Source organism: Eupeodes corollae, chromosome 1 (genome assembly GCF_945859685.1).
Source record: "Eupeodes corollae chromosome 1, idEupCoro1.1, whole genome shotgun sequence".
Taxonomy (NCBI): Eukaryota; Metazoa; Arthropoda; class Insecta; order Diptera; family Syrphidae; genus Eupeodes; species Eupeodes corollae.
The window spans coordinates 80959333-80986772 of record NC_079147.1 but is presented as its reverse complement, the minus strand read 5'-3'; the positions used below and the strand labels follow the sequence as shown (position 1 = coordinate 80986772).

The following is a 27440-nucleotide window of genomic DNA, read 5'->3' as shown; positions in this document are numbered from 1 at the left end:
TGGTGGTTTTAGCAAAAAATAAAGAGCTTATACATTTTTTATAGCTTAACCAGTTATTATTCATTGTTTGTTTAGAAAAATAAAAAAAGCTATTTTTACAGTGGAAAAAAGTCGTAAAATCTCCTTAAAATTTCCTCGGATACCCTATTTGCTTAAGCACCGAGTCCAGTCTCTTTGGCATTGATTTAACAAGCTTTGTGGTGTATTCCCAGGATATGGTGCCAAAAGTGCCTTTTTACTTATATAAAATCGCATGTTTTCAAATTTCGCGCTCCAGCTTCGACCATAAATTTTCGATGGCATTTAGGTCTGGCGACTGGGCAGGAGGTTGCATGACATGAGGGCAGTTCCAGGTTAACCAGGTTTGCACAATTCCAGACTTGTGTTTAGGGTCGATATCTTGATATAGTTGAAAATTGTCCTTGATGTTGAGTTTTTCAGCACTTTGCAACAAGTTTTGCTTCAAAATTTCTAGATACATGTTTTGTTCCATATTACCTTGGATAACAACCAGATTTCCTACGCCAGCAGAAGACACACACGATAACATGCCCTCCAGTGTGTTCAGCATGTTTCACTGTCCCACGCAAATTCTTCAGCTGGAGCTCCGTATTTGGCTGCCTCCAAACGTACTCCTTACCATCCGATCCGTAGAGATTAAATTTACGTCATCAGTAAATATTACGGTGTTCCAAAAACTTTCGTCCATGTTAAGATGTTCACTAGCAAATTTGATTTCTTCTATTTTTTTATTGCTGATGAAGGGCTTTTTTCGGGCACTCCTTTCATTAAAATCGGCATCCCTTAAAATCCGGCGTATTCTCTCATCGCTGCACTTTTTATGTAAATATTTTTCTGCTTCTTGGGATAATTTTGGTGCACTCAATATAAAATCTTCCTTCACTTTTCTTACAATCCATCGGCAATCACTATCGGAAAATATTTTATTTGGAGCTCCTTCTGGCTTACTGACCACTCGATTTAACGTTCAATTATATGTTGCACTATCGAAGAACTAATTTTTACCATTTCTTCAATTTTTCGTTAGCTTTTTCCATCTCTAAAATGTTTAATTATTAGTTGGCGGGTTTCAATACTCATATAGCGTCCCATCTCGAAAACAAAAATTCCAAATATTTAATTATGCGATTGAAACACAAATGAAATTAATAATAAGCTGCTACTTCAATTTCGTTATATGTACAACTAAGTCAACACAATATGTATTTTACACTTAAGACTGTGCATCATTTTAGCTGAGACATTGTTTCTAAACAAAGTAATTAGTATGACTGGTTAAGCTATTAAAAAGGTATAAATTCTTCATTTTTCGTTAAAACCATCATTGGAATTAACCTAATAAATAATAAAGGGTGATTTTTTTGAGGTTAGGATTTTCATGCATTAGTATTTGACAGATCACGCGGGATTTCAGACATGGTGTCAAAGAGAAAGATGCTCAGTATGCTTTGACATTTCATCATGAATAGACTTACTAACGAGCAACGCTTGCAAATCATTGAATTTTATTACCAAAATCAGTGTTCGGTTCGAAATGTGTTTCGCGCTTTACGTCCGATTTATGGTCTACATAATCGACCAAGTGAGCAAACAATTAATGCGATTGTGACCAAGTTTCGCACTCAGTTTACTTTATTGGACATTAAACCAACCACACAAATGCGTACAGTGCGTACAGAAGAGAATATTGCGTCTGTTTCTGAGAGTGTTGCTGAAGACCGTGAAATGTCGATTCGTCGCCGTTCGCAGCAATTGGGTTTGTGTTATTCGACCACATGGAAGATTTTACGCAAAGATCTTGGTGTAAAACCGTATAAAATACAGCTCGTGCAAGAACTGAAGCCGAACAATCTGCCACAACGTCGAATTTTCAGTGAATGGGCCCTAGAAAAGTTGGCAGAAAATCCGCTTTTTTATCGACAAATTTTGTTCAGCGATGAGGCTCATTTCTGGTTGAATGGCTACGTAAATAAGCAAAATTGCCGCATTTGGAGTGAAGAGCAACCAGAAGCCGTTCAGGAACTGCCCATGCATCCCGAAAAATGCACTGTTTGGTGTGGTTTGTACGCTGGTGGAATCATTGGACCGTATTTTTTCAAAGATGCTGTTGGACGCAACGTTCGCTATCGTTCAATGCTAACAAACTTTTTGTTGCCAAAAATGGAAGAACTGAACTTGGTTGACATGTGGTTTCAACAAGATGACGCTACATGCCACACAGCTCGCGATTCTATGGCCATTTTGAGGGAAAACTTCGGAGAACAATTCATCTCAAGGAATGGACCGGTAAGTTGGCCACCAAGATCATGCGATTTGACGCCTTTAGACTATTTTTTGTGGGGCTACGTCAAGTCTAAAGTCTACACAAATAAGCCAGCAACTATTCCAGCTTTGGAAGACAACATTTCCGAAGAAATTCGGGCTATTCCGGCCGAAATGCTCGAAAAAGTTACCCAAAATTGGACTTTCCGAATGGACCACCTAAGACGCAGCCGCGGTCAACATTTAAATGAAATTATCTTCAAAAAGTAAATGTCATGGACCAATCTAACGTTTCAAATAAAGAATCGATGAGATTTTGCAAATTTTATGCGTTTTTTTTTTAAAAAGTTCTCAAGCTCTTAAAAAAATCACCGTTTATAAAGTATGGTTTTCTTTCCATTTTCAAGCGGTTCTCTTTCAGCAAAGAAATTTAGTGCATCATTTTGGCTGGGAGCCACTGTATGCACATCATAAAATTCAAAGCTGATCTAAAAATCTAAATTCAAAATCTTGACAACCAATTTTAATTTTCAAAAATGACAAATGAAGAAACATTAAGAAGATATAAAGCAATACATTTAAGTTAAGCAAGTGCTAAACAAGTAATTATCATAAATTAAGTAGTGATTCTATTATTCTGGCCATGGCTTTATGTACGTAGGCACGTGAGGTAAAGAAAATATCGCAACTAAAAATATACATAACACTTATATGTATGTTTAAATAGTACATCAGTATTGGGTTAAATAAAAATGCACCTCCTGACCTTTAGCGAGGAAAAGGATTTCCAGCTGTTGGCTGATTGTTGCCATTGCCATATCACAACGCGCCAAGCCGAGCCGCCACGCCATTCCGAGCCATGCCATACCATTCCAAAGAAAACAAGAAAAAATGAATGAACCTTGGAACAAATTCGCATGACTGGCTCTGGCTCATGGCTCATGGCTCATGGCAGAAAAAATAGAAAAATTAAAAATACACGCTAGGTAGAACAATTTATTTAACTTTTGATATTTTTATACGGAAAAGAAAAGTAAAGAACAAAAAATTAAAAATTCTAGTATTTTTTCCCTTCACACAATAAATACCTTACCTACATAAATTAAAAATTGCCTGGCATTGTTTGTGCAGATAGAGTTACCAGGGTGTTTAATTGATGGTGATTTGACGCATTAAAGTTCAACTTTAAAGGGAGTTTTCTAGGTGCTTTTTAATACGAACTAGTCCTTAAAACATTAAATTGAAATTATGAAATGGAATTTAGAAGAAATGATTCAATGACTGACTGTTGTGTTCGAAGATAGTTTATAGAACAGAGAATCAATAAAAGGGAATTTAAATTTAATTTCAGCTCTTAATTCCTAGGAACCGACAATTCACACGCCAGAGAAATATTTAATTTTCCTTTTCATCACGGTCTAAGCAAAAAATTCCGATGAATATATTTTCGTTTTAATCTTTTCTCCCTTATTACAAATTACTGGTAACTTTCAATGACGTAGACATTCTAAAAATGTTAAGGAAATGGACTTTATTAGCTTGTATTTGGAGCGTGTTCTTTGTTGAGAGTTAATTTTGATATCAAATAGAAATATGTGATGTGAAATATTTATTCTATAATAAAGTGAAAACATTTTTCTCTGAAATAGGAGAATTATGATTTCGGGAGAAATAGTTTCTTGAGTTATTTTCCCTGGTTATATTTAGAAAACGTTCACAATGTGTTTTTATTTCTCTGATGGTAAAAAAAGCTGCTTAAGTCGTTTTTGAGCAATGTTCATAAGAAAAGATGTTAACTTTAGACAAAATATTAAAGAACAATCCAAGGGCAAGTACACGTGAGTTAGTTGGTAACCTTTCCATAATCAAATGAAACAAAAAGTAAGTTTATTATTAGAGTGATAAATGTTAAGCATATATTTCGAAAAACTATTTTTATCAAATTCAATATTTATTAAAGTTAACATATTGCTTTAATATGGCTTTGTTCCCTATATAAAATGATTATTAGACAAAGAAGAACTCATATATAGGGCCCAGCTTCTTTTATTGTTTTAGTGGTTAATTGAAGACTTTTGAATTAGAATTATAAATCTGTTCGAATAATTTTAATTGCAGAAATAATTACAATGTCATCCTTTTTAAAGCCGCCACTGGTTAATTTATTAGCACTAATAATGTGGAAAGTTGTTGGGGCAGCAAACGAGAGAGGTGGGGAGAGGTGTTTCCACTAAAGCACCTCTCCTTATCCAGACGGCAGCGGAGGAATTCCCGAAATGGAATCAACTGTGGCGTCTACAGTTCCAGTAAGGTTGAACTACTTAGTGAACACCTTATAGGGCTTCTACGACTTACTCAGAGCCAAGGCCTATAATGAGCGGTTTATCCGGCTCCCCGCTCTTGGAGTTATACTAAGGATCTGGCCCTCCAGGTTGGTGGTTGTGCGTCTAGGTGACTTCCTGGTAACGTAAAAGCTTTCATAGTTGCGAAGTACCAACAAGCCTCGGATACGGACGGATTTACTCTTGACAATTTACGCAAACGAATTAAGAACAACGAACTTCGGATATGCACGTGGAATGTTAGGTCCCTTAACAGCCTACGTGCGGCCGAAGAATTAGCGGAGGCCCTACAACGATATAAAGCAGATATCACCGCCATCCAGGAAATACGATGGGATGGGCCGGGCAAAAAGAGGATGAAAAACTGCGATATTTACTATGGTGACTGCTACCACGAAAGCCAACAGCGCTTATTTGGATGCGGCTTCTTCATTGGAGCCAGACTTAGGCAAGAAGTCTTGAGGCGAAATACGGCAACATTAACCTGATATGCGCGCACGCCCCCACAGAAGAGAAGGATGACAACAACAAAGATATGTTCGTCGAGCTCTAGACAAAACATATGAGCAGTGTCCTAGCTACGATATTTAAATTGTCTTTGGTGGAATAATCGGGAAGAACAGCCTGCACGACAACACTTCCGACAATGGATTCAGGCTCATAGATTTTGCTGCGGGGCGAAATGTAATAATAGCCAGTACGCGTTTTCCACACCTCAACATCCACAAAGGAACTTGGACTTCTCCAGATCAATCTACCGTCAACCAGATTGACCATATTGCGATCGACGCCAGACAGGCTACCAGCATTATGGATGTACGAACTTTCCGAGGAGCTAATATCGACTCGGACCACTACCTCGTTATAGTCTAGGGTTTCCAGACCCAAGGCAAAATAGGGAGATGCAGGGAAAAGTTACAACGTCGAACGGCTACAATCGCCAGAGATCGCCAAATCTTTTTCCGACCAAGCGGCGCTGCATAAAAGGACGAGAGCTGCTCGTGAGCTCTATGAGCAGAAGAGGGGAGAGGAACGCCGACTTCTTAGAAGGAAAAAGAGAGGGCATGAGAACCGTACGGTCGGAGATGTTGAGAGGTTTAAAAGCAGGAATGAGGTTCGAAAGTTTTATGAACAGGTAAAACGAAATTCACAGGTACATAAACCTAGAACCGAAGGCTGCAAAGACGAATGTGGAAACATCATTGTTTGCCCGATCCTGAAAAAGGAGACCCTCTAAACTGCACCAACTATAAAGGAATCAGTCTACTTAACATCGCCTATAAAATCTTCTCTGCCGTAATAGGTGAACGTCTAAAGCCCATCGTCAACAACCTAATAGGTCCTTATCAGTGTGGTTTTAGACCAGGAAAGTCCACAGTTGATCAAATATTCACGGCGGATCCTGGAAAAAACCAGGGAACACCAAATTGACACCCACCATCTTTTTATCGATTTCAAGGCCGCATATGACAGTATCTACAGGGACGAGCTGTATAGAGCCATGTCTAGTTTTGGCATCCCTGCCAAACTCGTCCGTTTGTGTAGGATGACCATGGAGAATTCACGCTGCTCCATAAAGGTTGGAAACAAATTAACAGAACCTTTCGATGTCAAAAAAGGTTTTAGTGAAAAGTTTTTAAAAGAATAGGGCAGAGTTCTTCGTGTGATCTACGGTTCCGTATGAATCGAAGGGAAGTGGAGGAGAAGATGGAACGACGAGCTGTAGGGGCTGTACAGCGACGTAGACTTAGCCAGAAGGGTAAAAGTCCAACGACTAAGATGGCTGGGTCACGTAGAGCGCATGGAAACCAATGCTCCGGCCCGGAAAGTCTTCGAATCCACACCCACAGGACAGCGCAGTAGAGGAAGACCGCGGATCAGGTGGCGCGCACAAGTGGAAGGTGACCTCACCCAACTTGAAGCGCGAAACTGGAGACATCTAGGTAGGGACCAAGCTGGATGGAGAAGTTTGTTGGGTAAGGCCCTAGTTCACACAGGACTGTAGCGCCACCTTAAGTACGTAAGTAATGTTACTATCAAGTTTTGTGACACGAGTCCCTGTTCGTTACATGATCTATAGGGGCATTTAAAATTCGCCATAAGCTTAACTCAATTGAGTTAAGAAACTCTACTGAGTATGCAGTCTTATGTTGTGAGTCCTTGACTGTGTCTAATGACACATACGCTCTCCTATCTCGTGCTAAAAGTTTGAACTTATTTTCAAAAAAAGAAACTTTCTTGGTGCTAGAATCACATTTTGACTGAAAAATTGATCGCAAAGTTTGTTATTTTAGAAATCCGGGTAAACTCTTGCAATAATTTCAAAATTACTAAGCCCACGGTATCGGCTTTTGACCGCAGGTAGTCTGTACTTAACCCGCTAAATAAATACCTAAAGAAAGGGAGTTGTTCTAAAGCAGGTAGCACCTATTGATAACTACTAATTCGTGTTTTAAGCAAGTAATACATATATTATATTATTATTATTAGATCGAGTAAGGTTGGAATGAAGTATTTTACCGCGTTAAAAAAGTAGGCTAGGTTAAAGTGGCTTACTAATATGGAATCGGACACTTTTTGGCCAGTTTAATAGCCCATTGTGATCTTGAGGCTTCCTCCTTAGCTCAATGGCACCAGTTTGAGTCCCTTACGAAAAGTAGAGGCTAATTATGCTTATATGATTTAGAACGTTTAGGTCGTTAAAGAAGAATTCTTCTAGGTAATTCTTGCGCTTTTGAGCTAGAGCAGGGCATGTAAAAAGAAGTTGAAGAACTGTTTCCTCCTCTTTCTCGTCCATACAGCTTCTGCAAAAGTCTTTTGAGAATATGCCTAGTTGCGTGGCGTCCTTTCCTATTAGACAGTGTTCAGTAACCTGTATCTATGGCACCCAAAAAAGGTGAATATTAAACTGTTGTGCCATCTCCGACATGGTCGACAGTTTTAAACTGTTATAGAGTTTGTAGAGACAGAGTCCAGCGATAGCGGCCTGACTATCTGATATCAGATGTTGATCACGTTTTCTTTAAGCCAGGGCAAAACTTCTTTTATCGAGAAAAGTTCTGCCTGAAACACGCTACAATAATTGCGAAGGCGTAATGAGACACTTAATAACAGTCGTTCTGAGTGCACACCTCCATTAACCCCTTCTTTTGTTTTTTAACCATCTGTATAAAAATGGATTGACTCGTCTTCCAGAAATACCCTATCCTCATAGAAAGATCTGGAAGGAATAGAAATTTGGAAATTTCTGTCGAATTGCAGTTAGGGGATGGCATGGCGTAGCCTGTGTGTTATTCTAAATACCTAAGAATTTCGGAGTGGCGAATGTTGTTCTTAATCCATTCCGACGAAGCTTTGAAGCGATTAGCAGAGGTATTTGTTTCCTAAATATATCAAGAGGTGTTAGGTAGAGTAAAGTGTCCAGTACCACAGATGGTGTCGTGCGAAGCGATCCGCTTATACATAGGCAAGCTGAACTTTGGACTTTATTTAATTTTTCGCGATTTATAGCTTTCTCTTAAGCAGCAAATTCGTCTGATTACCTTTGAGTATCGCCAATGCGTGATTTTGGGTTGTAAGCCCCAATTAGTACCAATTAATTTTTTAAAAAAAGAGAGCTACAGTAGCTTTTTTGATTCTCTCCTGTACGTTGCGTTTCCAATTTAGTTTTTATCTTAGACAAGACCCAGGTATTTTACGCTTACATTTTATATTACGCCTGCAAATTAGGGTATCTGTACCAGGTATTTAGCCTCGTCTGAGAAATTTAATTGGATTTTTTCAATAAAGGGAGGGTTGACAAATGGAATTTTGTATCTCCTCAAAAATAAGACTGAATCAGTTTTGTTTGGGTTAACACCCAGTCGACACCGATCAGCCAAAAATATTAGTCTTTCTAAGGCATTTTGTAAAAGTTTTTTTAAGGTGTAAGAATGCTTTCTTGAAATTGCTATAGCAACGTCGCCCGCATAGGCGATCACTCTGAAACCCTCAGCATCCAGACTAGTTAGGATTTCATTCACCATTAGGTTAAAGAGGAGAGTGGATAAAACACCACCTTGCGGTGTCCCTCTACTAACGGATCGTCTCCCAGAAAAGTTGCCTCGTTTTAAGTTAATTATTCTGCTAGTCAGCATTAAATTAATTAATTCCACAAGCGAACTCTCTACGTTTGGAGATGTTAGTGCAGATGTGTGCACGTTGTTAAGAGCACCTTCGATGTCAAGGAAAGCAACCATAGTGAACTCTTTATGATGGAGGAAATATTCGACGTTACGTACTAAGGTTTGTAACGCTTTTTCCTCCGATTAACCTTGAGACGAAGACTTGAGTATCAATACTTGCCCTAAAATGGATATCAATCAATCTTTCCAAGGTCTTGAGAAGGAATAATGATAGACTTATAGGTCGTAGATCCTGAGGATTGACTTGCGAGCATTTACCTGCTTTGGATATAAAAACAACTTTAACTTTTCTCCATGCCAAGGAAATATGGACCAGGATTAGACGGCTGGTAAAAATTGACTCAATGATTGGTGCAAAAGTAGCTCAAAACACTTTTCAGCCTCAGATCTACGTCATAAGAAATCACTTCAAAATATTACTCCGTTGCGACGTTAAGGACGGACAAACAAGCTAACAAACAAACAAACAAGCTGAATTTCCCATTTATAATATTAGAATAGGTTTCAACACACTAAAAGAATTATGAATTACTTTGACTTTTTTAAACACAGATTGGGCCTTGTTAAAAAGGGATTACAAGAAGCTTCAATTTCAATTTTTATTTGGGGGAAGCATCTTATATTCTTTATTTCTGTGTTAAAAACCAATCGAAATATCCAAGGACATGAAATACTTAAGAGGTTTTAAGTGATAAAGCTGAGTTTTTTTTGAAATCTTTTCAAAAGACCTACTGCCGAAAGGTTTGTGCGGTATTCAAGTATTCAAGGTAAAAATACTGTCCTTAGCGAAACATTTCCAAAAAGAAATCAGAGTCGGAGACAATATAGAGCCTTGTGGAACACCACCATTTATTTTCCGTGTTACATAGATTAAGCCATTTCACAGGATTGTAAAAGAATTGAATGCTTTGAGAATAAAAACTTTTATGAATTCAATATGAAGATTGCATTCATTGAATTACCCTAAAGCTTATCGCTAAAAAAATAGTAATAATTTTGTTTAGCCAATCATTTGAATGTAATCAATCGATTACAATCATTTGAGACCTCATGCATTTTTTCCATTCACTTGAAGTATTTGCATTCTTAAGTGAAAGTGATTTTAATATCTTGGTGTTTGGCATCGAAAATGGGTGTCTAAAATCCATTTCAGAATATTTTTTGTAGTGAAATTTAACTCAAAATGCAAAGAATTCAAATGAATGCAAAAGCTTCAAGACTTCAAGTAAATGCAAAGAAAACATGAATAATTCTCAAACGATTGCAATCAATTGATTGCTTTCTAATGATTGGCGTAAAGTATGATTGAAGTCTTTTTATAGAAAAATGATTCATTGATGTGATGGTTAGTGCGTAGGACTGTCATGCCAGAGATATTGGGTTTAATCCCTGCAATAGAATCTAAAGTTTTTCACGGGTACTGCCTTTTGCGAGGTTTTGACGAATTTTCCAAGAGTAATTCTTGCCATGAAAAGTGCTTTCTCAAACAAGTTGAGAGTTGTACGTAACTAGACCCTAGTTCTCAACGGACTGTAGTGTCGTTTAATATAACTTGCATTGAGCGATTTTATAGGAAATTTCGAATGCCGATTTTTTTGAAACGATGGAAATATTGGTTGTATTGTTTGGTCAGATAAATTACTGAATGACTTACATATATTTCAAGAGACATAGTGCCGGTCTTTAAAAATCTTTCGTTCTTCTAGATTTAACAAAATTATGATTAATAAGAGTGAGTGCAATTGTATGAAAAGAAGTTGGAGAACAAGTTACGAATTTTTATATTTGAAAAAAGTTTTTGAAAATGTTATTTTCAACTACTCGGAAAGGGATCTGAACGCAAGGACATATTGGAAAGCTTACGCCGCTGTGATTCTACAAGGGTTTGCAAATAATATATAGAATTGATTCAAGCGTATGACCAAAAAATATATATATAAAAAACGAAAACGGATTTAGTACCAATATTATTTCAGTCTTAAAAATACAAAAAAACGGATTTATCACCAATATTTCACTCTTAAAAATACACAATTTTACATCCCTTTTTGAAAGCGATATCATTGAAATTATTTATAAATTGCATATTTAACTATAGAATCAGTTTAGCCCTTTTTTGGTTTCAAAAGAAAAATAATAAATAATATTTACTTGCACTTTTTTAGTTTAATTTATGTATGAATCTATTTTCTGTTTTCATTGGTATTCACCATAACACATACAATGTTCTGGAAAAACAATGTTTTTTTTTTGTGTACATTAAAGATTAAAGCAATTTTATTTTAATTGGCTTTCTATAGACGAATGTATATGAGTACATATTCAATTTAGTAGGTAATACCGCACAGAAGTGCAAATATACATTTTTTGTATTTGTTCAAATCAAAAATAATTTCAATCAAGCGTGGAATTAATTCATTTATTATCAACATACATATGAACATTATATTCAAATATGTACACTCAAGCACACCACATGATAAAACATTTATTTCAAATTCAATAACCCTCACAACTCATACCTGTTTTTTTCAAACATCATAAGGGCGGTTTTCTAGGTGTAGAATTATGTGTAGGTAGATCTAAATTGAGTTTTAATTTTTTATATGAATGTGAAAATAAAAAGATATTTATTTGTTTTTAAAGATGAGAGATGAGCTTTAAAATTGTCAGCATGCAAATTTTAATCTTAGGGTTGCCAACAATATTGTACACAAATGTAAATGTAAATTAAATTTTAAAAATGTTATCAGTATTTTTTTATTAGTTGCATGAGGAGTTTCGACGGTTGTTGTCTTTGGTTTGAAAGCTTAGGAAGTCAAACTTTGTTGACATTTCTGTTGAGTATTGTTTGTCAGTTAATCGTTGTACGATTTTAAATTATCCAATATAAGTGAAATGTAAATACATAAGATATAAAATGCTTTTAAATAGTAATAAATACATTTTGAATTTACATCTAACTATACTAATACACCTAATTTGAACACAAGTCGCCAAATTCGCGATACCTCTGCTGTTGAGAATGCTGCTGGTGATGCTCAAGTTGCTGATACATTGAATCCCTCAGAAAGCCATAAGACTGTTGAAAGTAATTCTGTTGATAAACAAAATGCTCGTGGTGTTGCTAAGATTGTCGATGTTATTGTTGCTGCTGTTGCCGATGATGCTATGGTTGTTGCTGGTGGTTTCAAAGCCGCTGCTGCTGACGATACTTATGTTGAAAAGAATAAAGATGTATCCTCTGATGTTGAAATCAGAAAACCAAGATCAAATCATTTAATAGGCTGCGATGCTGATGCTACAAATGCTCTTCCATCTGTACCTAGGCTACGTTTTATGCATATCTCTCGACTTAAGAACACAGTCACTGAAGTGGATGTCATAAATTTTGTTGCATCCAAGCTAAACTTGCCAACAACTAGGTTGATATGCTCTAAGTTGGTTAAAAAGGATGTAGATATTACGAGTCTTCATTTTATCAACTTTAAACTTGGTGTTCCCGCTGCATTTTTTTTTGTAGAGTCCTTAAAACAGATATGTGGTCAATAGGCGTTCAAATTATGCCGTTTGTAAGCCGTCCAAAAAACGAATCGGGCCAAAATCAACAGGTTCCGTATACATAAATACGACATTTGTTGATGCTCAAGTGAGTAAATGCTTTTCTATTATTATGATATTATGGAGGTATGAGAACAAAATCAAATGATTTTTTTATTGCTGCTGCTGACTGTCCATATGACATTATTGCTATTACCGAAATATGGTTAAATGAAATTTTTTTAAATAGTGAATTTTTCACTTCCGATTTTAATGTTTTTCGTCGAGATCGTCGCTACAACCAAAGAGTTTTAAATAGAGGAGGTGGTGTTTTGTTAGCTGTAAAGCTTAGTACATACTTGTGAACCATCTCGTGAACCCATCCAAATTTCAGTTTTTGGTTCACCCGTGAACTTGCTCGTGAAGCTGAGTGGAGAACAAAGTGGAGAGTTTTCGTTCACGGGCAATTCACGTGCAAAATGTACGGGAACTGTTGGTGAAGCTTTGACATTTGGTTTGTTCATGTTCACAACGTGTACTCACAAGTGTGTACCAGTGAGCAATGTCAAAAGTTCACTTTCTCCACTGGCGAACGTTCACTTCACGAGGAAGTATGTACTAGGCTTAAGCTCTGACTATTCAAGTAGAGAAATTCTATTATTTAATGTTTTATGCGATATTGAGCAAATTTGTGTATGTGTAGATTTACCTGTTCCGCCTACTCTAAACATTATTCATGTATACTTTTTGTTTCTTATATTCCGCCTTTGTCACAATATATCATATATGATGCTCATATTAAGAATATTTTAGATATTGTTAAAAAAACAGATGAGCATTGTTATTTTGTAATTAATGGTGATTTTAATCTACCCAATATTTCGAGTACAGTGTGATTGACAATATTACAAGTTTAAATATGTACCAAATTAATAATATTTACAATTCGATTGGTCGTATTTTGGATCTTATATTTATTGACAATAACCTTGAAGCTAAGATAAATGAAGCAAATTTTAAACTCTTAGATAATAGTGTCCATCACAAAGCACTTGAAATTACATTTAATTTGTCTGTCTTAAATGAATCAAATTATTCTTGCAATTATGTTCAAAAATATGATTTTAAAAATGCTGATTATGCCTCAATAAATACTTATTTAGAATCAATTGTTGGCAACAACTTTTTCATTGAACTAGTTTAGAACTAGCTTATACTATGTTTCGGAATACTCTAGATTATACTATTTCAAACTTCGTTCCTTTAAAAAAAATTTTATAATTCTAAAAGACGGGTTTGGTTTAATAAAAGCTTATTAAGATTAAAAAATGTAATGAACAAGCTGCATAAAAAAAGTAGAATTTCAGTTGTTTTTCATGATCAATTTTGTCAAATAAGGAGAGAATACGAATTTTTAAAGAAATTTACATATAAGCAGTACATTGGCTCTCTGGAATCGAAAATTAAAACCAATTCAAAATGTTTTTGGTCATTTTTAAATACAAAACGAAAATCGATTGGGATTCCATTAAACGTTTTGTACAAAGGGGTCTCATCTGAGGATATAGTTACAATTTGCAATAATTTTGCCTCATTTTTTCAATCAAACTTCATAAATTTAAATTTAAATTACGATGGAATGGCGCATAACCATTCTTTCAATGATATGGATGCTCTAAAACTATCTGTTGATGATGTGCTAGCGTTTTTATCCTCCCTTGATAATAATTACTCAGTAGCACCTGATAATTTTCCACCAATTCTCTTAAAGGAGTGTAGATACAACCTTGCTGGTCCACTTTGCTACATTTTTAACTTATCTTTAAGCCAAGAAATATTTTTAGACACGTGGAAGTCTTCTTCACTCCATAAATCAGGATCTAAAAGCTCTGTCGAAAACTATAGACCTTTTGCTAAGCTACAGTTAGTCCCTAAAGTATTTGAAACAATAGTGAAAAACAAATTATATTCTTTAGTTAGGAACTATATTTCTGAATTCTAACACGGTGGCAAATCGACAGCAACTAACTTATCAATTTTTACAAGCTACTGCCTTGACTGTATGGAAAAACGATTACAAGTTGACACTATCTATACCGATTTTTCGAAGGCATTTGATCGTGTTCAACAGAATATTCTAATAAGAAAACTTGAATTGTTTGGATTTCACTCTGTGCTTCTTAAATGGATTCAAAGTTACTTAGTTGGGCGAAAACAATATGTTAAAATTGGTAATGTGTTTTTTAAAGAAATAATGAACTTTTCCGGCGTTCCACAAGGTAGCCATCTTGGACCGCTCCTTTTCATTATTTTTATTAACGACCTACCGCAATATCTTCTACACACAAAATGTCTTTTGTATGCTGATGATCTTAAACTCTCCAGCAGCATAAGATGTCTTGAAGATGCGGAAAATGTCCAGAATGATCTAAATGAAGTACTTTTTTGGTGTAAATTAAATGGGCTTTATTTTAACAACGGTAAATGTAGTGTTGTTACTTATTCAAAAATCTTAAATCCCTTGTTTTTAGAATACAAACTTGGTTTTGATTCTTTGCAGGTCTTTCTGACCTAGGAGTGATTTTTGACTTCAAAATGAGTTTTTCACTTCATATAGATCATGTCATTTCCAAAGCTAACTCAATGTTGGGCTTCATAATTCGAAATTCAAAACTTTTTAATTATCCTTATACACTAAAAACACTATACATATCTCTTGTTAGACCGCTGTTAGATTATTGTTGCGTTATATGGAATCTCTACACTCAATCGAGCATTTATCGTATTGAAAAGGTTCAGAAAAAAATTAACAAAGTTTGCTTTGCGTAAAATTTATAAAAATTCAGATGTTCCATGTTATGAGACTAGATGTACTCTTATAGACTTAAAACCTCTAGTTTTGAGAAAAAAATTGTATTCTGTCCTTTTTGCTTATGATATCCTCAGTTCTAATATTGATTGTCCAATGTGTTATCAATGTTTAATATTTACGCTCCAGCTCGTAGCTTGCGCCCAAGAGATTGCGATTTTTTACATGTTCCTTACCATAGTACAAGTTATGCTAGACATGATCCAATCACAAATGCTTGTATAAATTTCAATGAATTTGACTCAGCTATTGACTTTAATGTAAATAGAAATGTAATTAAGAAAAATGTATTGAGTCTATTGTAACAGTTATGTTTTTTTATTATTTAAATATCGAAGATATATGTATATATTATATTCTATTGTTATTAATGTAGTCTATAAAAAGTTTGTAACTTGATTGACGAAATAAATAAATAAATATATTGTATCTCTGCATCACACCACAACCAACCTGCTTGGTTAACATGTATTAATCAACTTACTAGATTTAATTTAACCATCTACTTTGTTAATGAAGCCTTACGAATTTACAATGCGCATTCTAAACTCCACAGCATTTACGATTTGTAGATTTTATAGCAAAATATAAAAAAGAGGCTGCAATGCGGCTCACACTGATAACTTCCCATCGTCTGTCTATTTGCCTTGCTTAAAAGTTTGTAGGTTTTCGTGTTGGGTTAAAAAAGTTGTTAGTTGAATCATTCTTACAAATTTTAAAATCACCAACAATATATTTCATATATTGAAATAGTTTATTTTGAAAATCTAGTTTTGTTAAATAGATTTTTGGTCGAAAACAGATTTTTACCAATTAAGTAGCGTTTCTTAAATTTTTACAAATTGTATGGATGTAATTAATTTGAGAGATATCAAGAATCCGAACATTAATTGTTACCAAATTTGAGTACTATTTCTTTTAGATTTTATTAACTTCCCATAGGAAGTTATTGTAATGGGTCCGATTTGTCAAATTGAAAATTTTGACATTTCTCGACGTTTCAAGGTACCTAGAGTCGAAATAAAAGATTTTTAGAAAGATGTCTGTGCGTGCGTGTGTACGTACGTTCGTACGTCCGTACATCCGTACGTCCGTATGTCCGTACGTTCGCGACGTTTTTTTCGTTGTCCATAGCTCAAGAACCAGAAGAGATATCGACTCCATATAAATTTTGTTATACAGATAATAAGGCAGAAAGATGCAGAAAGGGCTCTCAAGAAAATTACGTGGGTGGTTTTTTTACCATAGCAGTTTAAAAAAAAGGTGAAAATTTTGGTTATCCCTAAATATCTTACGAACCAAAAACGATAGAGACTTGAATTAAATTTTAAATAATAAACTGTAACGTGATACAAAACATATATATTTTTTGAAAAAAATCTATCTAACGGTTTTTTTTATAAATCAAAAAAAAACTGAAAAAAAAAATTGTCACCTCCAAAATTTAACGACTAAAATATAATTTCATCTCCAAAACAATTTTGAGCAACGGAGAACAATGTTTTTGAAATCTGCTAAAATTTTGAGAAAAATCGAATTGACAGTTTTTTTTATAAAAAATAAAAATCTTAAAAAAAACATTACTCAAAGTTGGTAAAAATTGAATATCGATTCAAATATCTTTTCAAAAACTAGAAATTTAGGCTTAAAACTTATTTTATCTTATAACAAATATTGTTTTCAACATTCGGTAAAATTTTGAAAAAAATCGAATTGACAGTTTTTTTACAAAAAATAAAAACCTAAAAAAAAAAATAATAAAAGTTGGTAAAAATTCATTTTCGACTCAAATATCTTTTCAAAACTTTGAGATATTGGCTTGGATTCACTTTTATCTTTCAAAAACTATTGTTCTCAACGTGCAGTAACATTTTGAAAAAAATCGAATTGACAGTTTTTTTTACAAAAAATTAAAAACCGAAAAAAAAAATAACAAAAGTTGGTAAAAATTGAATATCGACTCAAATATCTTTTCAAAACTTTGAGATATTGGCTTTAATTTACTTTTATCTTTAAAAAAATATTGTTGTCAACATTTAATAAAATTTTGAATAAAATCGAATTGACAGTTTTTGTACAAAAAATTAAAAACCTAAAAAAATTTACCAAAAGTTGGTAAAAATTGATTTTCGACTCAAATATCTTTTCAAACATTTTAGATATTTGCTTCAAACTTATTTATTTTATAGAAAATATTGTTTTCAATATTCAATGGTTTTTATATAAAAATCCAACAGTCCGTTTTTTCATAAAAAATAAAATCTACAAAAAATAGTACGAAAATTTGGTAAAATTGATACTAGTACATATAGACAAACTTTTAAGCAAGACAAATCGACAGACGGGCTGGGAAGTTATCAGTGTGGGTCGCATCCCAGCCTCTTTTTTTTCTTATGAAAAAAACCGAACTGAACAATATTTTCTGTGAAATAAAAAAATGTTTGAAAACAATATTTTTAATTTTTGAAAAGCTATTTGAGTCGAAAGTAAATGTTTACCAAATTTTAAATTTTTTTTTGTTACGTTTTTATTTTTTGTAAAAAAAACTGTTAATTCGATTTTTCTCAAAATTTTACTAAATAATCCAGACAATATTTTTTATAAGTTAAAAAAGTTGAAAGCCATAATTTCAAATTTTTTAAAAAAGATATTTGATTCGAAAATCAATTTTTACCGACGTATGTTAAATTTCCTTTTATGTTTTTATTTTTTATTTTTTGTAAAAAATACTGTCAGTTCGATATTTATCAAAATTTTTCAGAAAGTTGACAACAATATTTCTTAAAAAGTAAGTTGAAAGCCATAATCTCAAATTTTTGAAAAGAGATTTGAGTCGAAGTTCAATTTTTACCAACTTTGAGTAATGTTTTTTTTAGGTTTTTATTTTTTATGAAAAAAACTGTCAATTCGATTTTTCTCAAAATTTTACCATATGTTAAAAACATTATTTTTGTTGCACAAAATTGTTTTCGAGATAAAATCATTTTGTATTCGTATAATTTTCGAGGTAACAATTTTGTTTAGTTTATTTGATTTTATAAATAAACTATTTTTTTTAATAGACTGATTTGGTATTACGTTACAATATACAATTTAATTCAAGTCTCTAGCGTAATTGTTTCGTTTGATATTTAGGGTTAACCAAAATGTTCAAACACGCAATTTTCTTGAGAGCCCTATCTGCATCTTTCTGCATTATTATCTGTATAAATTTCATAAATTTATTTGAAGTCGATATCTCTTTTGGTTCTTGAGCTATGGACGACGAAAAAAAGACGCGAACGTACGGGAGTACGAACGTACATACACACGCACACAAAGACTTTTTTTTTAAATCTTTTATTTCAACTCTAGGAACCTTGAATCGTCGTGAAATTTCAACATTTTTCAATTCGACAAATCGGATGTAAAAAACATCAGTAATTCTTCCTCTTCATCCGTTCCTACGCTCGTTGTCAATGACACTTCTTTTGTTAGCTCTTTAGAGAAAGCTAATCTCTTTATTTTACACTGCCAGTGAGTGCTATGGCTCCGCCTGTACTTGAGCGAGTAAGTGATTCTATGGGACCAATCTTTTTTCGCACTCGTCCTGTGGCAAAAGTCCTTAGAGATCTAAACACACCTAAATCAGCTGGTCCGGATGGTATCCCCGCTATAGTTCTGAAGAGGTGTTCTCAACCACTGTGTAAGCTTTTTTATCTGTCCTCCTCAGGTCTCGTTCCGAGAGGATGGAAAACTGCATTTCTCCAGCCCATCCCCAAAAAAAGCGAATCTTCCTCAACCTCTAACTACCGACCGATTGCACTTACGTCCCTTCTTTCCAAGGTCATGGAAACGCTGATTAAGAAACATCTTGAAGATCGAAAGCTCCTTAATGACCGTCATTACGGCTTTTGAATCAAATGGTCCACCGGTGATCTCATGGTTTATCTTACCGAACAGTGGAGCAAATAATTTACATCGCTTTGGAGGAAGTAAGATTACTGCATTTGATATTTCAAAAACATTTGATAGGGTTTGGCATCAGGCTCTCTTATCGAAAATGCGTGCTTTCGGTTTGCATGAATCCCTGCTTCATTGGATTAGTAATTACCTTTTAGATCGTTCAATACAAGTAGTATTGGATGGGTTTGAGTCTGAAAACCATAAAATAAATGCTGGTGTGCCCCAGGGCTCTGTTCTATCTCCAACACTCTTTCTCATTTTTATTAATGATCTCCTGTCGGCAACATCTAATCCAATGCATTTTTTCGCTGACGATAGTACTCTTAGCTTTTCATATTCGTTTTCAGATTCACACCCCTCTTCTTCGGATGTGGAACTGCAACGACAAAATGTCATAAGCTCATTAAATTTCGACCTAAACAGCATTGTTCAATTGGGATTAAAAACCGCTTGGAATTTATTGCTTCGAAAACTCAATGCTATCTTGTATCGTTAAAGCGAAATATAACCCCCCTGCCATTATCCATAAATGCCACTTGCATCGAGGAAACTGAACATCTCGATATTCTTGGTATGTGTATCACCAACCACCTTTTGTGGAACGATCACAAAAGCGATGTCGCCAAAAATGCCGCAAGATGTTTGGGTTTTCTAAGGCGATGCAAGAAGTTTTTCTCCCCCTCTGATCTGGCTGTTATTTACAAGACTTATATACGTCCAAAGCTTGAGTATAACTCTCATATCTAGGCTGGTGCTCCCGCAACTTACTTAAGCCTATTGGATAGTATTGAACGTAGAGCATTTTTAGATTGATTGGTGATATGAACATCGTCGAAATGTTTCTTGTCTCACCCTCTTTTACCGTTATTTTAATGGTTTATGCTCTAGAGAAATAGCAAGCTGCATTCCTCCCCTTAAACAGTTCAACCGTAATACTCGCGCTTCTAGGAATGCTCATCAATATACCCTCGAGCCCATCTTCGGTCGTACTAATGTAGTCGGAGGACAGTCGAGAACGTGTTTTGAAAGCTTTAAAGAATTTTGTTTTACTCGAAATGTAATGGAGAACCCATTTGCAATGGCCGTTATTTTAAATATAAAGTAGTAATGTATTTAAAAAATAAGTTGAGGTTGATTTAGATATACTCTAGTCGAATTCTAATCACTTAAAAATCAAAATGAAGAACACGGAAATTTACTTCATTTTCATTCCTTTAATCGATGAAAATATTGATAAAAGTGAATTTCGGAACTCCAACTTTAATTTTGAAAATATTTTAATTTTATTTTGAGAGAACTTGAACGATATGGGTCAACAAGATTTGTGTACCTACAAATTTGGTTTTATTGTTTGAGAAGTTTCGTCTTCTTTAAATTTCATTTTTTAGCAGCGTCATTTGGTCATCAAACTAATGCATCTTCACGCTGCTAGATTTGTTTATCCATATGTGATTACGCAAGCTCTAGAAACATTAAGAACCAACTTTTCTGAATTTATAGCCGAGATGCCGCCCGAAATCTGCTCAAACCGCTTAAAAATACATCAAAAGCAGCTATTTGGAAATCAAAACTTTTAAAGAAAAATATTGAAAAAAATATATAGCTGTGTTTTTTTTAGCTTTTTTTTAAAAATCAAAAAATTAATGACCCTAGGTTGGCTGACAGTATTAAAAAACAAAAGAAAAGTTCTTTCGACAGCACAGTCTGATGATAACTGAGATGATTCCTGTATTCTGTGAATTACTTAGTCAAAGTTCATTTGTCTTGAGTTCAACTTCTTCATATTCAATACACCTTGCTTTTCCCTGCTTCCTGTTTTTACAGTATTTTCTTTTATTAAATGATGTTTCGATTTTCAATTCTTTTAAAAAATTTGCATTTAAAGACACTAAAGTTTCTTTCTTTTAATTAAGTCGAGGATAAACAGTCTATTTGATTATATTATTATTATCCGACACCAATGCACAACGAGATTGTTAGCTGTGTTCCTGAATCTTGGCCATTTAAAATTTATTTTTTATGATAACGCTTGAAAAGTTTAAATGACCGAATTTTACACATCCCTAGGTTGTATTAACATGATTGTAAAATACCTGCCCCTAAGATCCGTTTCCCATCTATAAAAACTGCATGTTTCTAGTTAAGAATTTACCTAACATACATTGCATTCCAACTTACTCTGTTCCTTAATATGAACAGAAAAAAAGAATACTTAGGTAAAAGTAGGTACCTAACTTGTATTTCGAAGGAATCAAAAATTCTTTCGAAGATTCCAAAGTTTTAACATAGCTTCTCTGTTTTTCTGTACATCTTGAAAATGTTCAAAGTCTTTATATATTTTATGAATCCTTTTGAATTTTTTAGTTTCTCTGTACATGCGAATACCTTGTGCATCCTTTTCCTTTGGTCCCATCATGCAATTGCCATCACCCACAGTTATCCTTAAGGGTTTGAAATGTCTTTTGCGGACACTGGTCTCACATTTATTAAAGATACGTATAAATACCTATTACACATGTCTCTATTCGGTTTTTGACTCATCGCTCTCGCTCACTACCTTCCCTCTCTTTCTCGTTATGAAAGTAGGTATGGTAACGGTACATATAAAATAACTTACTTAATAACATTGTCCCTCAACGTACATTCAAACATAAAAGAAAATATTGAGATGCTCCATGATGAATATTTAAAGCAGAATATATGTGGACCTGCATATATCTTCGTTCTTCATTTTATGTGAGCTTGAGCATTTGAAATGGCACATTTTTTGTTTTTCTGGTTTTTCCCACACCCAAGTGCCCCAAACTAACGGTCTGTCTACATTGCATCACCCACTTTTCTTATAATAAATTTATTTATTTATTTATGCGGATTCTGACTTTTTTCTTTTTTCTCTGTTTTATGTTTTATTTTGTTTTTGTTCGAAAGAAAAGGAGAAATAAAAATATGTAGAATTGGAGGTAGAAAGAAAAGAAGAAGAAGAAAAAAATATTAAGTATTCAATTTACTCATCGTACTCTTCATCCTTGTCACTTGGATCGGTTTCATAAAAGACATCATCCTCTTTGGAATCCTCTTCGGAGCTGGTGCTCTTATCCTCGTCGTCTTCTTGATTCACTTTACGTTTGGCTTCCTCCTCAAGATATTTGGCCTTGGAAATTATTTCATCTCTGTTCGACAGAGTCGAATGTTATAGAAAAGAGAAACAGAGCAAAAAGGAGTTAGGAAAACAGAAAACAGAATTAAATAATTTAATTAAATGTACATGCAGCCTTATATTGGATATGGTATTCCTTTTCCCAAGTCCCATACCATAACCCAACTTATGCCATCCGACATGACTGGCGGCATAATAATCGTTATGAACATTTTATTAAAGGTATATACACACCTGTTTTTGTGTAGTTCCTTCTTTGACACACAGACGGCACTGTATTCATCTTCGAGCAGACAAATTTCCCTCTTTTTGCAGTTAAGTGGCCGACACAAATCACCTGAAATTTTGAATAGGATACAAATTTATGTAGGATCTATGTGTGTACAAGTAGTTTTGGTTTTGTGGATTAGGATATTCAAATCTAATTTACATGCAAAAGGTTTCTCTAATTGCTTATAAACTTGGGCTTCTGTAATAAAGACTCATTTTATGAATATACATATCTTTAGGCTATGTATCTACTTTGAACATTTTATTGTGCTTATAAACATCTGTCTGTATATTCTCTCGTAATCGTACATATGTATATAGATGTAGTGTATGGTGAAAGTTCAGCAAGGTAACGGTTTTAACTTTAAAGGCCACTTATCATAAGGATGACCTAGTAAGAATTTGGTTTCTGAAGCTTATATGTATTTCGAATGGGTTGGAAATTGTGCAATACTAAACTATACTGATGGGCATTTTAACCAAAAAGGTTTTCATTCTCCTGGGTGAAAATCCACTTAAGTAGTAGGGGGGAATTTAAATTTAAACTCGTAACTTGTATGAATGCCAAATTCTTCACTGTAGCAGAAAATTTTACATGTTATATTTTTGAAATTACTTCCCTCAGAAATAAACAAAAAGAAGGTTTTTTCCTTAACGGTTAAGTTTTAATCATCAGCTATAGGTACAGACGATTGAAATATCTAACGCTATTGTCAGATCTGTCAGTTGCAAAATATTCTCAACTGTCTTACAATAGTTTGCAAGATTTTAAAGTGACATAAACGTCATTTTCAGCTATTATCAGATGACAGCTGGAGTTTTCAAATGGCGTTGCTTAAGACATTTGACAATAGCTGAAATAATTGCTACTGTTAGAGCTTTGACTTATCTTATAATAACTAACCCAGTCGCAAAAGTAATGTATGTATGTAGGCATATACTTTAGAATTTTTGACTTTTGGCAGCTGCCATAAAACCATATTACTTTTATACTAATGTCTTATTGACTTAAAAACTGACCAAAGTTAATTATTAAATCTTAAGTAACCTTTTCTTAAGGACTTAATTACACTTTATTTCAAAACGAGCATACAAAGACAGTTCGTATTCGTAAAAATAAAAAAAGCAAACAAACTTAAACAGACACATGACAGATGTCAGATGTCAAAATTAAAACTTAAAATCTGATTTTGGTTATTGTATTGTTGTACATATATGTATGGATATTTATTTTCTTAAATATTTTTTTAATTTCATGTTTAAATAAAACAATCTACTATTTAAAAAATAAAACAGACGAATACAAAATTTTCATTATTTATAAACGTTGTAGTAGGTGATCTGGTAGCCAGACTTAAGCAAGAAGTCTTGAGCTATAGGTGCATCAACGAGCGCCTAATGACCATACGCATCAAGGCTTAATTCGTCAACATTAGCCTGATATGCGCGTACGCCCCCACAGAAGAGAAGGATGACAACACCAAAGATATGTTCTTCGAGCTCTTAGACAAAACTTATGAGCAGTGTCCCAGCTACGTTATTAAAATTGTCCTGCTCGATTTTATTGCCAAGCTAGGAAGGGAAAACATCTTTCGTGGAATAATCGGGAAAAAAAGCCTGCACGACAACACTTCTGACAACGGATTCAGGCTCATAGATTCTGATGCGGGACGAAACGTCATGGTAGCCAGTACGCGTTTTCCACAATTCAACATCCACAAAGGAACTTATTGCGCTGGACGCCACACACGCTTCCAGCATCATGGATGTCCGAGGAGCTAACATCTACTCGGATCACTACCTTTTTGTACTTTGGGTTCCCAGACCAAGGCAAAACAGGGAGATGCTGGGAGAAGGTACAACGTCGAACGGCTGCAATCGCCAGAGATCGCCAAATTCTTTTCCGACCGAGTTAGAAGTAACCTCTCTTGAAGTTCTCTGCCGACAACACAATGTATCGAAAACCAGTGGCAACATTGCCAAGATGCAATCAGAGAAGTCGCCTCTGATGTGGTGGGTTTTAAACAGCCACCAACAAGGAACCCCTGGTTTGATAAGGAATACTGAAAGGCAAAGTCAGCCAAACAACAGGCACGCACAGCGGCTCTGCATAAAAGGACGAGAGCTGCTCATGGGCTCTATGAGAAGATTAGGCGTGAGGAACACCGAATTCTCAGAAGAAAAAAGAGAGGGCATGAGAAGCGTGCGGTCGAAGATGTTAAGAGGTTTAAAAGCAGAGAGGAACCGCAGTAAATGCTGAGAATATGGAAGGGTAACTTCTGCAGACTGTATAACGGCAAAGACGAACTGAATTCTGCTGTCACGCAGGATGATTCATTTAACATAGACGACGAAAGCCAACAATCCCGTCCTCCCGACTTAGACGAAGCAAAGATTGTAATATCTAAGCTGAAGTCTAATAAAGCCGCTGCAACGGATGGCTTGAATGCCGAGCTCTTTAAAGCAGCTGGACATAAGTAGGTTAGGAGCATGCACCAACTTATCTGTAAGATATGGTCGGAAGAAAACATGCCCGATGAATGGAACCTCAGTATTGTTTGCCCGATCCTGAAAAAAGGAGACCCTCTAAACTGCACCAACTATAGAGGAATAAGTCTACTTAACATCGCCTATAAAATCTTCTCTGCCGTAATATGTGAACGTCTAAAGCCCATCGTCAACAACCTGATAGGTCCTTATTAGTGTGGTTTTAGACCAGGAAAGTCCACAGTTGATCAAACATTCACATTACGACAGATCCTGGAAAAAACTCAAGAACACCAAATCGACACACACCATCTTTTCATCGATTTCAAGGCCGCATATGACAGCATCTACAGGGACGAGCTGTATAGAGCCATTTCTAGTTTTGGCATCCCTGCCAAACTCGTCCGTTTGTGCAGGATGACCATGGAGAATTCACGCTGCTCCATAAAGGTTGGAAACAGCTTAACAGAACCTTTTGATGTCAAAAAAGGCTTTAGACAAGGTGATGCGCTGTCATGCGATTTTTTTAACATCGTGCTTGAAAGAATAGTGCAGAGCTCACACGTCAACCCTAAGAGGCACTATCTTTCCAAAGTCAGTCCAATTATTGGCATATGCTGATGACATTGACATCATCGAAAGAACTCAGCGTGATGTCAATGGGGCTTTTCTGAGTATTGAGGCAGAGACGGCAAAAATGGGTTTAACGGTTAATGAGGGCGAAATGAAGTAAATGCTATCGTCAAAAAAGGACATACAACACCGACGTCTTGGTCAAAACGTCACAATCGACAGACGAAACTTTGTGGTAGTCAAGGACTTCGTCTCCCTAGGCTCCGCTGTAAACGCAGAAAACAACACCAGCGCTAAGATCAAACGCAGAATAACTCTTGCTAACCGCTGTTTCTTTGGACTAAGAAAGCAATTGAGTGGTAAAGTCCTCTCTCGAGAGACCAAAGTGTTGCTATATAAGACCCTTATCATCCCCGTCCTACTATACGGTGCAGAAGCATGGACTATGAAAAAAGCGGATGAAAGCACCTTGGGTCGCTTCGAGAGAAAAGTTCTTCGTGTGATCTACGGTCCCGTATGCATCGAAGGGGAATGGAGGAGAAGATGGAACGACGAGCTGTACGGGCTGTACAGCGACGTAGACTTAGCCAGAAAAAAAAGTCCAACGACTAAAATGGCTGGGTCACGTAGAGCGCATGGAAACCAATGCTCCGGCCCGGAAAGTCTTCGAATCCGCACCCATAGGACAGCGCAGTAGAGGAAGACCGCGGGTCAGGTGGCGCGCACAAGTGGAAGGTGACCTCACCCAACTTGGAGCGCGAAACTGGAGACATCTAGCTAGGGACCGAGCTAGATGGAGAAGTTTGTTGGGTGAGGCTCTATTTCACACAGGACTGTAGCGCCACCTTAAGTAAGTAAGTAAGTAAAGAGAAGGCAACCCAATCATTTTCAGCTAAAATGTGATTTTACTATTAGGAGAAAGTTGGTCAATAGTCTTAGAATACTCAGTCGAGCTTTTGAAAAAATTATATGTTATAATGACCAATTAGATTAGTAATTATCTAAGGTTTTCCCATAAAAATAAAAAATAAGAGATTTGTCTAAAATTACTAATGACTGACTTGTCGTAAAATTAGCTGGGTGTCGACGGACAGGCATGCTTCATCCAACCAAATTAACCTATTCGCGATTAGTCGACTTTTAAAAAGCAGTCTCTTGGATGTCCGAAACAGAAGACGCGCCGACACGGGACTTACCCGTTAAAACCACTTAATGATAGCTACTCTAATATTGCGTACAGCTACAGTTCCAAGACCAAACGGAATAACACGAGCCCAAAATTCAACATCGCGAGACTAAAGGATCCCACGACCCGTCAACAATTCAGGGACCACCTGTCTCTGCACATCGAATACACAAGTCAGAAGGTGGAAAAAACGGTTTACGGTTTTAAACCGAGTGCAAAAAAAAATTATCAGCCTTGGAACACGACCGTTTACTTATGGAAATATTTCCTCACAACTGGTGGAAAAAGTGGGGAGCTTTCAATACCTTGGATGTATGGTCTCCATAAAAGCGAAACCGAACAAGACGTCATCTCACTAGGCAAGAGTTCGATCGAACTGAAACACATCTCCGGAAACCGTACACGAAGGCGCGTAGGCATAGCAGAGGTCCTATGTCCTTAAGGGGTTCTCAACGAACTTAATAGGTATAAGGAGCTAAGTAAGTAAGTAAAGAATCAAAGTGAAAAGTATTTGGCGAAATAGGTTCAATGTCCTAACACATTGCACTTTTGTCAATAAATTCGAATCTTTAAATATTTTGAAATCTTCGTCTTCCAAAAAGGT

General features: G+C 35.3%; 1 protein-coding gene across 3 annotated transcripts in view; it reads right to left on the bottom strand.

The window, feature by feature from the left end:
* LOC129940076 (proteoglycan Cow) overlaps positions 1 to 27440 on the bottom strand; it is a 189365-nt gene that overhangs the window by 57812 nt on the left and 104113 nt on the right. For 2 of the 3 annotated variants that reach the window (XM_056048344.1, XM_056048418.1), the window contains exons 3-4: positions 22555 to 22657; positions 22172 to 22333 (exon numbers count right to left, since the gene is read on the bottom strand). In XM_056048344.1, the coding sequence (XP_055904319.1) occupies positions 22172 to 22333; positions 22555 to 22657 (265 nt within the window). The remainder of the gene's footprint in view (positions 1 to 22171; positions 22334 to 22554; positions 22658 to 27440) is intronic. The other variant, XM_056048483.1, reaches the window with a different exon arrangement.